The sequence below is a fragment of the Amborella trichopoda genome, chromosome 13, assembly GCF_054954075.1.
Source record: "Amborella trichopoda isolate Santa Cruz 75 chromosome 13, AtrichopodaSantaCruz75HAP2 v2.0, whole genome shotgun sequence".
In the NCBI taxonomy this organism is placed as follows: domain Eukaryota; kingdom Viridiplantae; phylum Streptophyta; class Magnoliopsida; order Amborellales; family Amborellaceae; genus Amborella; species Amborella trichopoda.
In genome coordinates, this window is record NC_142348.1 from 17,265,713 (window position 1) to 17,280,766 (window position 15,054).

General features: G+C 37.9%; 1 protein-coding gene across 4 annotated transcripts; it reads left to right on the plus strand.

The window, feature by feature from the left end:
- The first annotated feature begins 10,128 nt into the window (after positions 1 to 10,128).
- Positions 10,129 to 13,959, plus strand: LOC18433888 (reticulon-like protein B11). 4 transcript variants are annotated; one of them, XR_016047601.1, is made up of 6 exons: positions 10,129 to 10,345; positions 10,442 to 10,622; positions 10,734 to 10,875; positions 11,125 to 11,194; positions 11,809 to 12,031; positions 13,518 to 13,959. XR_016047601.1 is itself a non-coding variant. In XM_088855919.1 (5 exons), exons 1-5 carry the CDS (start codon positions 10,255 to 10,257, stop codon positions 12,700 to 12,702), a joined length of 510 nt encoding a protein of 169 aa, XP_088712045.1. In that variant the 5' UTR covers positions 10,129 to 10,254; the 3' UTR covers positions 12,703 to 13,108. The 4 variants fall into 4 exon arrangements, 2 of the variants coding, with proteins under 2 accessions (XP_088712045.1, XP_006844029.1); XR_966660.3 differs by lacking the exon at positions 13,518 to 13,959 and adding an exon at positions 12,677 to 13,108; XM_088855919.1 differs by lacking the exons at positions 11,809 to 12,031; positions 13,518 to 13,959 and adding an exon at positions 12,677 to 13,108.
- The last annotated feature ends 1,095 nt before the right edge of the window (positions 13,960 to 15,054 follow it).

Here is a 15,054-nt window from a genome sequence, read left to right on the forward strand (position 1 = left end):
GCTTGAAGAGGGCTCTTGTCCAAACCATGCTGACAAACAGCAACACGGCTATGTAATTACTCCAAGACGGCCATCCGCCCGGGCATGTCCCCGAAGCAGCGCAAGAGCATTCACTCTCCAACTGCAAAAATCTCTCCCACTGTCAGCCTCCTATCCACTAGCAAGAGGGCCCACGCGTGCACTAAGCGCCGGACCTCCACGATTGTTCAAGAAAGGGTTTCCTCCTCCTCAATTGGAGGGAAACCAGGACCCCATCGACATCAACGCTGTCGAGCATGTGACGTTGCCGAGCATGTGACACGGTCGGGACCGTGACGCTATTGAGTCTGCAACTTGTGATATCGCCGAGCGCAAGACACTATCGAGCAAGCGACAGTCCATGATTGCTTGCATGCCTCTTGCATGCCATGTGGCACTTGCATGCCCTTAGTTTGCCACTTGTTTATTGCTTGCTACCGCCCCCTCTTTTTGCTTATTTAAACCCCCCATTTTCACCCCCCCTCCAAGTGTTTGCTCTCTCTCTCTCACCCACGTCCTCCCCCTCCCCAACTTAGAACCTTGAGCTTGAACCCTTTGGAGCTTAGCCTTTGAAGAGAAGCCTGTGGGTAGCACTTGGGGGATTCACTTAGCGTTGTAAGTGGATATAGTTCCCATGTTCCATGTTTTTGTTTAGTTATCTTATCAAAGTGTGAAATTTCAAGCATGAATATGGATGTAATTATGAATAGGGATGTGATTGTGAAAATGGATGTGGTTGTGAATGTGAAATCTTGTTGTATGTGCTATGTTTTTCCAGAATTGTGATTCCTTTTTGTGTAATTGTTTAAGCATCGAAAATGTCCCTGTTGATCATGAAATTTTGTGGGAAAGTTCTCCTTTGAATATATATTAAGATGGAACAGACCTCATGTGAATACCTCTTTTGGTTTGAAAATTATCAGTCATTTTCTGAAGTACGATATAAGTGTGAAAGGAATTTCAAAAAACTCTATGTATTTTTGTATGGAGTTGTTCACTGAACAAAATGAATCAGAAAAAGGTCAAACGCTTCTAAATGAAAGATAAATGAGTCTATTCTAAAAATAGTTTTAGAACCATGACAAAATTTCATGTGGATTGGAAGTTATGCCTATTTTTATACTAGGATGTCACACTGGAAAATTCTGCGATGAAGACAGGAATTTTCCAGAACTGTGACTCCCCTTTGTGTGATCAATTGAGCATCAAAAATATCTATGTTGATCACAAAATTTTGTGGGAAAATATCCCTTTTAGTTTACCTCTTACCAATATCTCTTTTGGTTTGAAAGTTATGAGCCATTTTCGAAGGTATGTTAGGACTATGAAATGAATTTTTCGGAACTCTATGTGTTTTTGTGTGGACCTGTCCACTGACTAAAATGTATTAGAATGGAGTCAAACCACTTCTAAATGAAAGATAAATGGGTTTATTTCAAAAATAGTTTTGAAAGCATGATGAAATTCTCTATGGTTTGAAAATTATGGCCGATTATCTATTAAGATATCACCCTATATTTGCTGTGGTGAAAAGCTAGAAGTTTCACTCAAAATCACCAATAGTTTGGCAAACTTTAGGCTAATATTTAAGGGTTATTCCCTTCACTAAAGTTGTATTTTAATGATTCTATATTATTATAAAAGTTGTCCCAAGTCCAAATGATTTCTGAATTTCATAATATGCCTTTAAAGGTATACCTTATTCACAGTGGAAAAACCAGAAAAATGGTATGATGATATCTTCTGAACTAATGTGCCTATTGGTCGGTTTATATGTATGACACGACATGATGTCTCTCAAACTAATAAGCATGATAATGAGATAAGAGTTGTGATGATATGGGAGCATGTAGTAAGACAAGCTCTATTATGATAGGTGTAAATGATTATAATACATTCTATAGCGATATGTGTGCTTGATTTTGAGACCAGCTAAGCGCTATATGATAAGTGTCATGTGATAAGGCATGTGTGGTTAGCTATGTGATAAGTGATATGTGATAAGTGTTATGTGATAAGTGATATGTGATAAGTGATAAGTGATAAGTGATAAGTGATATGTGATAAGTATTATGTGATAAATGCTATGTAATAAGACCGGAGTGGTCAGACATTGAGCCGACAGTTGAGAAATTTTCCCCCTGACTCCCTATGTTAGGACAAGAGTTAGGATGAGTGTGTGTTGGGAGGGTCGCCTCCCCCCCCCCCCCCCCCCCTCACCTCCTAAAAAAAAAAAATCTATATGGGCACTACGCATTGGGTCATCTTTTGGTAGTATAATGCTCTCTCTCTAGAAGGGCGTAAGGAGAAGGTCGTGTCTTGCAAGGCCACCACCAATCAAAAGCCCCAAAGGGTGCTGGGGACTGTATGTGAAGACATTACGAAATGGGTCACTCATTTGTCATTGTTTTCCTTCCTAAGTGATGGTAGAAGTCTTAAACAATGGGATTGGCTTAGCCTGATGGATAGGGCTTCTACTTTGAAAGTAGGGGAAACTAGGGAGTGAGTTAGTTGTAAATTGTTGTTACTTGCTTAAATGCGTCAATTTTGTTAAGACTTGTACTACTGAATGACTATATAGACCTCTGTTTAATATCATATATTATTCACCTAATTTATCTTTGCTTTACTATGAATTGTGCACTACACAGTAGTAGAGTTGATTTCGACACATGGCTCATATTCTATAAGAATTGCATAACATCCTGTGTATTGTTATAAAAGAATGTTCATAGACAGAATGGCATGGCAACTTGATCTATTTACTAAGCTTTATAGCTCAATCTTTCATCTTTCATCCATGCAGACTGAAAGCTGTGGGTGGAAGACAGGCAGTTTGGCAGTCGCGGCCGGTGGTTGGACCTCCGCCCTTTTGTATAAGTTTTTATTTTCAATTGTATGTTTTGGATGACAGTAACTATATAATTTTTATCTATTTCTGAAATCATGTAATTGTTATTGGGCCTTTGGAGCCTTGGACATATTTGTAGTACTTTTGGATCTCTATTTATGTGTATATGCAGTCTGAAATTGGTTGTCCAGTTTACCCCTGTGAATGTGTGATTGGAGTTTTGTTTTCTTTCGTGGTTTGCTTTGATTCATTTTCTTAAAGTGTCAAGCGCACTCCCACCTGAGTGGCATTTGCTTTGCTACCTTTCGTCGCAGTCCCGCACCCTATTTCCCTCCAGTAAGTATAGTAGGACGGTAGGGGGTAGGGTAGTGACAGAAGGACTCACATTGTGTTCAGTATTGAGAGAAGTAGGGGGAGGGAGAAATCAAAGAGATGGAGGAGAGAGAAATTAAAGAGATGGAGGAGAGAGAAGAGAAGAAGAGGGGTAGAGGTGATGTGAGAAGAGATGGAGGGAGATAGTAAAGGGGAAGAGGAGAAAAGGCAGAGGAGATAGATAGCATTCGAGGAAGAAGAGAAGAGTCAGATGGAGGGAAAGAAGTAGACAGAGGTAGTGAGAGAGAAGGAGAGAAGATAAGGATAGGAAAGAAGAAAGAGGAGAAAGAAGAAAGGGGAAGAAGAGAAGAGAGAAGAAGAGAGAAAATAAAGATAAGAGAGAGAATGTTGAAAGTGATAAAGGGAGAGGATAGAAAGAAGATTGAAGAAGGAGAGAAGATGAGAAGACAGCTAAGCCACTGTTCGAGGAAGAGAGAGGAGACTGGAGAGAGAAGAATCTAGATGAAAAGAAGAAGGCGAGACAGTGGCTAAGTCACCGTTTGAGGAAGAGAGAGAAGATAGAAGAGGAAGAAGAAGTGTGAAGGAAGGGAGAAGACGAGATGGCAGCTGAGCCGCCGTTCAGGGAGGAGAGAAAAGATAGAAGAGGAAGAAGAAGGGGGAAGAAACAGAGAAGGCAAGACGGCGGCTAAGCAGCCGTTTGGGGAAGACATAGAAGACAGAAGAGGAAGAAGAAGGGGGAAGGAAGGGAGAGAAAGGAAGAGAGCGAAACGACGGCTGAGTTTTCATTCGGGGAGAAGAGAGAAAGGACATAAGAGGAATAAAAGGGGGAAAGAAGGGAGAAAAATGAAGAGAGTGAAACAGCGACTGAGCTGCCGTTCGAGGAGAGGAGAGAAAGGAGAAAGAGGAAGAGAGAGGGAGAAGAGAGAGAAGAATAAGAAGAGAGAGAAAGGTGAAGAAGAGAGAAAGAAAGAAGAGAAGGAAAGAGAAAGGGCAAGGAGATGAAGAAGAGAGAGAGAGTAGGGAGAGAAAAGAGGAAGAAGAGAGAGAGGGATGAAGATCGAAGAAAGATACATTAGAGAAAAGAAAAAAGAGGAGAGAAAAAAGAGAGAGAAGAGAGAAGAATGAAAAAGAAGGACAGAGAAGGATAGAGAAGAAGAAGGGAGAGATGAGGAAGAGAGAGAAAGATAAGAGTGAGAATAAGAGAGAGAAGAGAGGAGAAAGAATGGAGAGATAAAATGAGAGAGAAAGAAGGAGAGAGAAAGGAGATAGAAGAGAGAATGCAAAAGAGGAGTGAGAAAGAGAGAGAAGGGAGGAAGGAAGGAGAGAGAAGAAGGGACAAGATGATGAGAGGAGAGAGAAGAAGAAGGGAGAGAAAGAGAGAAAGTTGGGGCCGACGGCCTACCCACCGACCCCTGCTTCGCAGGTGGGAGGGAAGTGAGGTTACCTAGTAGGACTTGGCTCGGCGGCTAAGACTAGGGGTACTGAGCAAAATATTCTCTCTCCTCTTTTCCAAAAGAAGGGCGCACAAAAATAACCAAGGGAAGCACTCAATAATATGAGTTAAGTGGAGCTCAATTAAAAAGACCCTTGGATCCAAAAGTCCAAGAAGAAGTCTAAAAGTCCAAGAGATCCCTGGGTTATTACATGCTAGATATATATAGGCAACCATGGGAAACATTGGTGGGTACCCAAACCTAATTGCTGAAAAATGGACATTTTTTTAATTAAATAAATGCTAAAATTAGGGGCAAAATAACGATTTTGCCCCTCGCCCATAACAAGCTGAGTAATTCCAGATCAATCCTTATCATGGCCAAGAACTCATGTGAACTTCTTGTGGCTATCATGGGATTCTTCCTGCCACTGCCCGGCAAAAATAATATCGGAAACTTGTAGAGCTCGTTGAGGTGGTCATTTTTGTATAGATTTTGAGCCATAAATCGAGGTTTTGGGCCGCAACTTGAGGCAGCAAGATTTGTGAGATACTTGTGATTTTAGATTCAAGATCTCACCCACTTCTTGATTTTTTTTTCCTCGATTTATTTATTGTAGATTGACGAGCAAGTTGCCATGATCATTTTGCAACAAGAATGGTTTGATTTGGTGCCCGAATGGCCACTTTCTCAATTGAGGAATTTTGGCCAGAATTAGGATTCCAGTGGCCAAAAATTGCCTCTTCCTTATCCTTGAAATACAATAAATCCGACCATTCATCACGCCCAAGGCTTGGTCCGAATGAAGTCCTTGACCTTGTGGTCGCGATGCATCCATTTTTAGGCCGATCGGGTATGCAGGTGTTGTGATACGGGTATTTGATCAAAGAGACCTTCTTCTTCAAAATTCCTGCAACTTTTTCTTTTCCATGGCAATCTTCTCTCTTTGATTTCTCTCGGCTCTGACCATGCCATCGGGCATGCAATATATGAAAACAATTGGGTCGATGAGACGAACATCCTTCCGAAATTTGGGCTCATTCTGACCCAGGATGAAGGAGAAATGGCCATGGAAAGTTCATCCTAAAATTGGAAAACATAGTTTCCATAAGTAGAAGCTGATTCACTGAGGGTAAACTAGGATTGTGTGCGGCCTATCCTTTGGTAAGTTGGCCACAGATTGGTCCAGAAACGTTCGAATAAGTCGAAACTTGGTATCCAGGGGTTTTCGAACGTTCTAAATGCAATGGAAGTGGTCTGGTGATCGTTTGAAGCTTCGACGATAGTGTTGTAGTTACAGGGTCTTCTTTCAGCATGCTAGAGGCAGAATATTGAAAACTGTTTTGGCGTCTGATCTGCCTTAACTTCGTCAAATCGCGACGAAACTTAGTGGGTATTCTTATGAGACCCTTAGCCACGTTTTCGATCATTTTTAGGCCATTCTAGGACTATCAAAAATCAAATTTTGAATCAGGGCTTATTTGCCTACTGCTTCCGTGGTCCATAGGAATTTTGGTACCTACGGACCTAGATCGCAAACTGCTCTCTCTTTATGCGTACCAGAGATAACAAGTATTAGAAAATACCCCTCAACACTAGTATCCATATCAGATTTGGATCTAGTTGGGCCAAAACCCTTTAAATACTTATCCACTTAGGAAAAATATCTTGGTTTTATTGATATAATTTTAGCATCTTGGCAAGGCAGAGTGGGGGGTACACCTATGTTCCGCTTTGTTACAAAGCTGAAAAGACTTAGGGAGATTTGCGTGCTTGGAATAAGGAAGTATTTGGTCATGTGAGTGATGTTATTTTGGAAGGTTGGCAAAAACTATCTATTCTACATGATAGCCCTTCCATTGAAAATTTAACGGTAGAAGAGGACTGTACTGAAAAATAACAACACTAATTAAGCCATGAAGAGAGAATATGGACGCAAAACTCAAGGCAAAAAAGGTTGAAGGACAGGGATTCGAATACAAGGTTCTTCCATCTGTCTGCTGTAATTAGGAGAAGGAGTGATCATATTATCTCCCTAAAATATCATAACAGAATTGTTTTGGCTTCTGAAGCAGATATTGACAATCACATGATATGTTTTTTCAAAGATCGTCTAGCCCAAGAAAATGATGTTGATAATCATATGGCTGAACATTTTTTGCCACCATCTCTACTTAGCACTCATCAGCAGGAGAGGTTAGTAAAGGATGTTTCTATGAAAGAGATAAATGATTGTATTTGGGGAATGAAATGTGACGGTGCTCCGGGCGCCGATGTTTCTTGGTAAAATTCTATAAATGCAGATGGGAGATGCTCAAGAAGGATCTCTTTTTGGCTCTTAATGTTTTCTTTAAGAAATGTAAATTTCTTAAACAAATTAATTCGACCTTTATTTGTCTGATTCCTAAGGTTGCCACTCCTACTATGATGAAAGATTTTCGCCCGATTGGTTTTATGCAATGTGCTGTATAAAATAATTAGTAAAATAATTTATAATCGCCTACGGGTAGTGCTAAATGATTTGATTGGCCCTAAACAGCTACCTTCCTGAAAGGTAGACTTATTACTAATAACACCCTCATGGCAAATGAACTCATATCTATATGCAATAAGTAGTCTCATAGAGCAAAAATGTCCTTGCAACTAGATTTGAGCAGTGCTTATGATAAAGTATCTTGGTCCTTTGTTATTGCTCGTACAAATGCTTTGGGATTTCTAGATACTTTTATATCTTTATGCATATCCACACATTCATTCTCTGTGTTGTATAATGGCTCTCTTGAGGGTTATTTTAAGGGGAAAAGAGGTCCGAGACAAGGGGATCGCTTATCTCCTTATCGTTTTCTACTGGTGATGGATTTTTTGAGTAGACAATTGGATTATGCTATCAAGCAAGGTACAATTACTAGAGCTTTTCCTTCAGGCTGTGATTATGGAATATCACATCTTTTTTTATGCGGATGATGTAGCGATTTTTTGTAATACTTCAATTAATATTGTTGTTGTTATGAAGTCAGTTCTCTCTATTTTTGAAGCAACTACAAGACAAGCACTTAATATTGCAAAAAGCATAGCCTTCTTTTTTGGGGTCTTGTAGGGCAAGAAATCTTTGATTATGAAAGAACGTGGTTATGGTGAATGATCCCTTCCAGTTCGTTACCTAGGGCTACCTTTTTTTCATGATGATTTGAAGTACATTCAGTGTCATGCTTGGTTGGAAAAATTATTGGAAGGATAGGTTTTTGGCAGGCTTTGACTTTATCTTATGCAGGGTGTCTCAAGTTGTTGAAATCAGTTCTATGCGCTTCTTCTATATTTTGGATTTTATCGTTTATTTTACCAAAGAGAACATGTAATATGATTAAACGGTTGCATAGAAACTTCCTATGAGGTGGCATAGTTGAAAATAAAGGGGTTCATCGAGTTAAATGGAACACAATCTGTCTACCTCAAGCAGAAGAGGGTTTAGGGATACAAATAGCAATAGGCCCTACAAGCGGTGATTGAAAAATCGGCTAGATAGTTTCTACTTGGTAGAGTTACTTAGGCTTAGGCCCTTGCCGAGCTAGAGTTGTCCCGAGTTGGGTGCCGAATCCGAAGATATTAAAAAAAATTCAAAAAATAAAAAATAAAAATTCTAAAGATAAGAAATTTAGTTGGGATTTTCTTTTTTATGTTTTTAATAATTTTGGCAAAGTTTTGGAAATGTTTACATTTTTCCGTCGTTTTTGGATTATTTAAAAAATATCCCCAATCACAATGTCCGTACCATCACCCAATCTCAATTTCAAGACCTGTACTTTGATATACAATACAGATAGCACGTCTAACTATCTAATGTCCGTTCCATCACCATGATATTTAATCTTGACCGCCCATAAGTGAAAGCGGCAGATGCCCCTAGCATACCATGTTACTTACTATTGACATGTGTATATCACATTACTTGTTGCACACCACATGCATGACTCCACCATTGTTTTCAGCTAGGAACGGTGGAGATGAGCCGCGACTTCCCTCGTTGTCCCTCCATAAGAGGAATCTCAACATGGATCGGTGAGAATATATGGCAGAGGATACATGTAACATGCTGCATATATGCGGACTAACTAAATAAGGCCAGGATTGTGATGCTTAGAAAGACCGGCATTTATTCTCGAAAAGTTTTTTTTGAGTTGGCCGACTCATACTATTCTTGTATTGTCTTTTTATAAAATATAGGAAAGGTTTCTATACTTCTCCTACATCATAGAAGATCTATGCTTCTCTTACCATCCAGCCATCCAATTTTGATCAAGAGAGCCAACCACTCATCGTTTCATCTTATATTTGACATCTCAAATTATTATTTTTTTAGTTTTTATTTTATACAAATTGTATGAATATGAAATTTGGCACGTGCTATCTTATCATTGGAGCGCACTTATTAAAAATATTAAAAATAACTTTTCGATAAAATATAACGACTAAAGTACCCCTTGAATCTTTAAGGGATATTTTGGTCATTTTATTTTATTGAAAATATTTTTTATATATTTTTTACTAGTGCGAGTTTAATAGAGGATTAGACATCCAAATTTAATGTTAAAATAGTTTATAGAAAAAAAGTTTTAAAATAAAATATTGTAGAGATGTGACATTGTGATTGGGGCAATCTTAGCCTTCCATTCAGAATGGACAGTTGGATAAGGAGAAATATATAAGTTTTATACGGTACGGAAAGCATAGAAAACTTGCCTATAAAATATATCTTAAATTCAAAATTTTAGACTTCAATAATATCATATGTAACAATAATCTAAATTTGAAATTTTTTTTTTTTAAAAAAACATCCACTTTAACTTTTAGTGGATGTTCCATTTATGAGATCAACATTAAATAGACAAGGGACCGTACGGTAATAGATGAGTCTGCTGAATCACCAAAACCGTGTCCTTTATTCTTAGGAGGAACTCTCGGCGTAAGGGTGTTTCTTGGGCCCCTCTTATATATTGTTTGTTGTTTTGTAATTTGGTTAGTATTGGGTTTTCAATGTTGACCAAATGAGTTTTTACTCCGATAGGAGCATACTGCCTATTTATTCCCTCAGGTAAAACAAATCTAAAATTAACTTAGTTAATACCCCGAATTTTCGAGATGTAAAACCTTCGACCGTCATGCCTATCTCAAATTTTCCTCATTACAATCCTTACCCACTTTAAAAATATAATATCATAAGATTGAACGCATACTATCTAAAATTCTTAAAGGGTGAGATTTAAGTATTAAAAAACTCTAAAATTTTTAAAAAAATTGAAAAATAATCGTCTTATAATTATTAAGTTGTTCTCAAAATAAGATTAAAAAAATCAATCTGATCAAGAAAGTAAATGTACACTATGCTCACGTGGGAGCATAGGATACGCGCTCTTTTCAGGCGGGGGCGCTTGTGTCGATCAAATATAGATGGATCAATGTCTTGCTTGGAATTTCGAATGCCTGTGATTGGAATTCGAGACCTACCCTCACATTCGATTGCTTCAACCCCACCCCACCAATTCTGAAGCAAAACAGGGAGGAGAGAGAGAGAGAGGGAGGAAACAGTTAAGCTTCTTCATCTCTGAGTTGGAATTCGCAGCAATGGCTCCTGATAATGAAGTAGAGGTGACTACATCACACCTTCAATCGCCTCCTCGTCGATCAGTCCATCGTTGTCTTGGCGGTGGAGCAGGTTCTCTTTCTCTCTCTGTATCTCTCTTGGCATTCTCTTTCTGGTTTTTCTATTCTTATTTCTGAAAGAAGGAAAAAATGGGTGTTTCTTTTCCAGTTGCGGATGTGCTGCTATGGAAGCGGATGAATCTATCTGTGTTTGTGTTAATGGGTGCCTCGGCGTTCTGGTTCCTTTTTGAAGTAGCCGGTTACAGTCTGTTATCTCTTGTGGCAAACGTGCTCTTGCTTTTGGTTGCCATTCTCTTCTTCTGGGCAAAGTCTGCCTCTCTTCTCAATAGGTAATTCATTGTCCTCTTGGATCTCTTTCATAGCTTGTTCAATCGAATCTCTTCACTGCTTTTTTTTTTTTTTTCAAATTGGATTGATGAGTTTTTCTGGTCAATTTTCAGGCCTCTTCCACCGCTTCCTAATCTCGAAATTTCTGAAGAAATGGTAGGGAAAGTCGCAGTTTCGGCAAGGTGTTGGATCAACAGGTTGCTTGCCATTGCACATGACATTGCCCTTGGAAGAGATGTGAAACTCTTCTTGGAGGTAACTAAACTACCCAATGCTTTCGTTCTCTGTTCTCTCTCTCATACTTATTTTGAACTTTTCCTTTATTGAACAGAGGATCTAATGAGTTCTCTTGCTATCTCGTTATTCTTTGGCTATCTCGTTATTCTTTTGCTATCTCTTTATTCTTAGATTGTTGTGTATTTTTTGTGTCTTCACCTGGTTGAATTCATCTGAGGGCATTACGCAATGCGAGCTAATTGAAATTTTGTAAAATTCGCGTCACAGGTTATTTTTGGTTTGTGGGTTGTTTGCTACCTCAGCAGCCTCTGCAGTTTCGTTATGCTTGTTTACATTGGTGAGTTTTTACGAACTTTATCTCTAAGAAATTCATTTGTCAGAGAAAAATGTTATATCTAAGAATTTGATTTCTCATACGACTTCTTTCAGATCCCCTGCTTCTAGTTATTTTATTTATTTATTTTCAGATTGTTGTGTTCTTTTTTATCTTCACTTCTTGTGGTTTGCATAAGGTTGCAACCTTAAACAGTCAAAGTAAGGTGCACCTCCAAAAGATGCAATTTAGATGTTGAAAGTTGTTTGGATAGTGTTAGAATCTATTTGTATCTCTAATTATAAAATTTTAAACCCCAAAAAAGGTTCAAATCCAGCATATCTATGAACGCACGAAAATTTTGAAAATTGATGGTCCAAATAATGTCTTGCAAGATGTATTATTTTTAGGACTTGAAATCTCTTTTTTTTCTCCATATCTATAGATCTTGATGTCGACATGATCAATTAAATATTTTTCCAACATCAAAACAATGTTTTCGAAGGATTTTAAAGGTGCACCTTAATTCTACATTTTAAGGTGTGAACTTTATATAAACTTTTTTTTTTTTCAAGAATGTATCCCTATTCCCTTATCTTTTGTGGGTTATTTGTCGTTCCATTGGGAATTTGTTGCAGGAGCTGTTATTTCCTTCACTCTCCCTATTTTGTATGACAAGTATCAAGACCATGTTGATGAGAAACTGAATGCCACTCACAAAGTTCTCTCACATCAATATAGAATGATCGATGAGAAATTTCTGAGCAAAATTCCTGCTGTTTCCTGCTCAAAGGAAAAGAAGACTTAATTTTGTAGTTCCTGCGCTAGTTTTGGATGTAAAGTTCTTTCGAATTTTTTAAGGTATAAAGTTCATGCAGACTTCTTTGCTCTTGGAGTGTCGGAATTCAGAATTTTCAAGTACAATCATCTAATCTGATGAATGGTCTACGATTATGAAATTTTGAATCACAATAGTGTTCATTTGAGAACTTGTTAGGAGGCTGGATATACCTTTTGTCCCTTTTTAATCAAACCCTCTTTTTCATTTGAGCCAGGTACTATGATGTGGATCTGTTATTCTTGCAAGTCCTGTTTTGTTCATCTACAAATAGAAATGCTTGACCTTTTTTTCTCTTTTCTTTGGAAAAATATAGAAATGCATACTCATAAGGTGATATCTGTTAAACAAAAAGGTGCTGGCTTAATGAATACAGACAACATTGGGTACATGTTTCTGCAGTAGTATCCACTCCCATGATGAATGTACATACTTGGCTTGGTGTCAGGTCATAAAGGCGCTGCAATGCATTGTACATAGTGGAAATCCCACGGCTATTCTATCCCCAAAAAACTTTTTCTAGGCCAACATTTGTCTAAGGTTTAAAATGAACATGTATTAGATATGGAAACTATGAGCAAAATTAAGTTGATGGTTAATAAAGAGCCCGAAGTCTGTTACTATCTCTGTTTTTACTATGTGCTTAATTTCTTATGTATTTTCCTCAGAGTTTAGGAGCTATTACTGCAGCTGAAACACATGTTTGCAAACAAGATTTGGAATTACAAGCGCCAAAAAGTTTCCTTGCGGGCTTAACCATGAGGAATCTTCTGAGGAAATTCCTTTATTTGCCCACTGTATTAGTTGTTTTCTTTGTCAGTAACTTTTTTTGCAGCGTCTAGAATTGGGTAATTATCTATTTATGGTTCCAGTTACTTCAATGCATGAATGAGATAGTTTGATCATTTTTCGGTATTGTCACTTGGGTTATTTAGCTTCAATCCCTTGGTATAAACCTGTTTGATGTCGGTTTGTAAATCTGGTTTGTAATGAGTGGATGTTGTTGACGGAACTTCTGTAAGATTAACTTGGGTACATGTTTTTGCAGTAGTATCCACTCCCATGATGAATGTAAAAATGTGGTGGATCTTCTATTGTTTTATTTGTCTAGCCACAAATGGTGGTTCGAACTTGGTATACTATCATTACATGGTTGAACTTGTCTATTTCTATTTGTATCTGGTTTGTAATGATTGGATGCTACTGACTAAACTTCAGAAGGACATGTTTGGATACATGTTGCTGCAGTAGTGCCCACTCTCATAATGGGTGGATATGTGGTTTTCTTTGTCTACCCACAAATGGTGGTTTGAACTTTTTATATGGTTGTTTTAAAATATGTAGGCTGCATAATATACCACCAATTTAGTATAACCTTGGGCTTTGCCTTTGGTTCTTGTTCTGGAAGACAACCACTGGATGATTAGTAAGCAATGCTGTAGAGATAATCTTCTTTCCCTGCCTCCCTGTAGAAATTCCCATGGGCCCCTAATTCTCTAGACATTTCAGGTGGGCGTAATTAAGTTAAGGTATTTCTTGGCAGTGCAAGGGACCGAAGCATGTTAGGCCTAAAGCTAGGGTTTGCTCGTCAAGCTTGAGAAAGAAACATGCTCAACAAACCTTTATTCATGCCCTCAATGGTATCATGATACTTGCTGCTACGGCCAATTGATTTTAAGTATATTTAGGCTGTTGGACATGGAGCTGTAAAGCCATGAAATAGACAAGAGGCTGATATCCTCTACTCACTTAAACTGAAGAATTTTCTGTTGAGATTAATGTTTTGGATGGTGGGCATTTGGTGTCTTGGGTATTAAGGGTTTCATATGTTTGCTCTCTTCATGTAATGCTGTGAAATAGATGAGGTGCATGATGTTTCTCAACATCATGCCTCTATGTAGTATGATTTAAACTGAATGAGAACAACAATAAGAAAGGCATTGCTCAGAAACCATAGCTGACAAAATGTAGACCTGAGAAAACCTTCATATTTTTATTGGAGACTAGATTTTATAATGGTGACATTGGTCTTGAAGCCACATTGATTGAGCATGTTTATAAGATTTTGATGTCTTTTCTTTTCTATTTTTGTTATTTACTGGAAATTTGTGTTGAGCCTGCGCTAAATGGTATCATGATACTTGCTGCTGCTGCCAAGTGGATGATAGGAAGCTTGCTAAAACTTTGAACTCCAACAAAAACTTAAGAGTATCCTGAGTAGGAGTGATTTACTTAGATTCAAATTACTGGTCTTGTGCTTTTGTGGATTATTTTTTTATTCAAATTATGCTACAATGTGATTAATGTGAAAATGAGGGAAATGAAGAACAGCGGTCGAAAGAGGAAAATTCATTAATATCTTATGCAAGAATAAAGGAATTTGATTAAAATTCAGCACAGAGAAGTCCTAAGGGAGATTATGGAATTCCAGAATTTAAAATGAAATTGTGGCTTCTTACTATATTAATGAAGGAAAACGTAGTTCAAGCCCTAAACAATTGGTGCATCTCATAAATTTACTAGAAGAGGTTGTTTCGATGATGACCTCAAGTAGATCATCTTGACCTCGAGATTGGATTTCAAGTCTGAGAAATAGTGCATCTTGTAATGCATTATTTGGGCCGTCAGTTTTAAATATGTTTAAGGTTTTTAGATTTGCTCTATCTACACTATTTTTAAACATTAAATTTTATAGTTAGAGATGAAAATAAATTTTCAGGCCATCACAAAGACTTTTCCTGTTGAAAAATCATCTTTCAACGCCACGGTGAAGAGGCTTTTTTAACCCCAAAACTCTCAAATCATCTTTATTCATTTTTAAGATCATTTTCCTTTCGGATCACAATTTGTATCGATTAGGCAAAACGCCATTGAAAAAATGAATTTGGAGTTTAAAAAGTTGTTCCAAATCAACCCACCCCCCTCCAAGATTGACTATCCATTTGAGAATGCAAACCCCATGCACCACCCCTCAAAATCCATCTTTTCGAAGGATTCGACGTCAAAAAACCATTATAAGCTTTTGTAGGTAAAATCAAACCCTTGG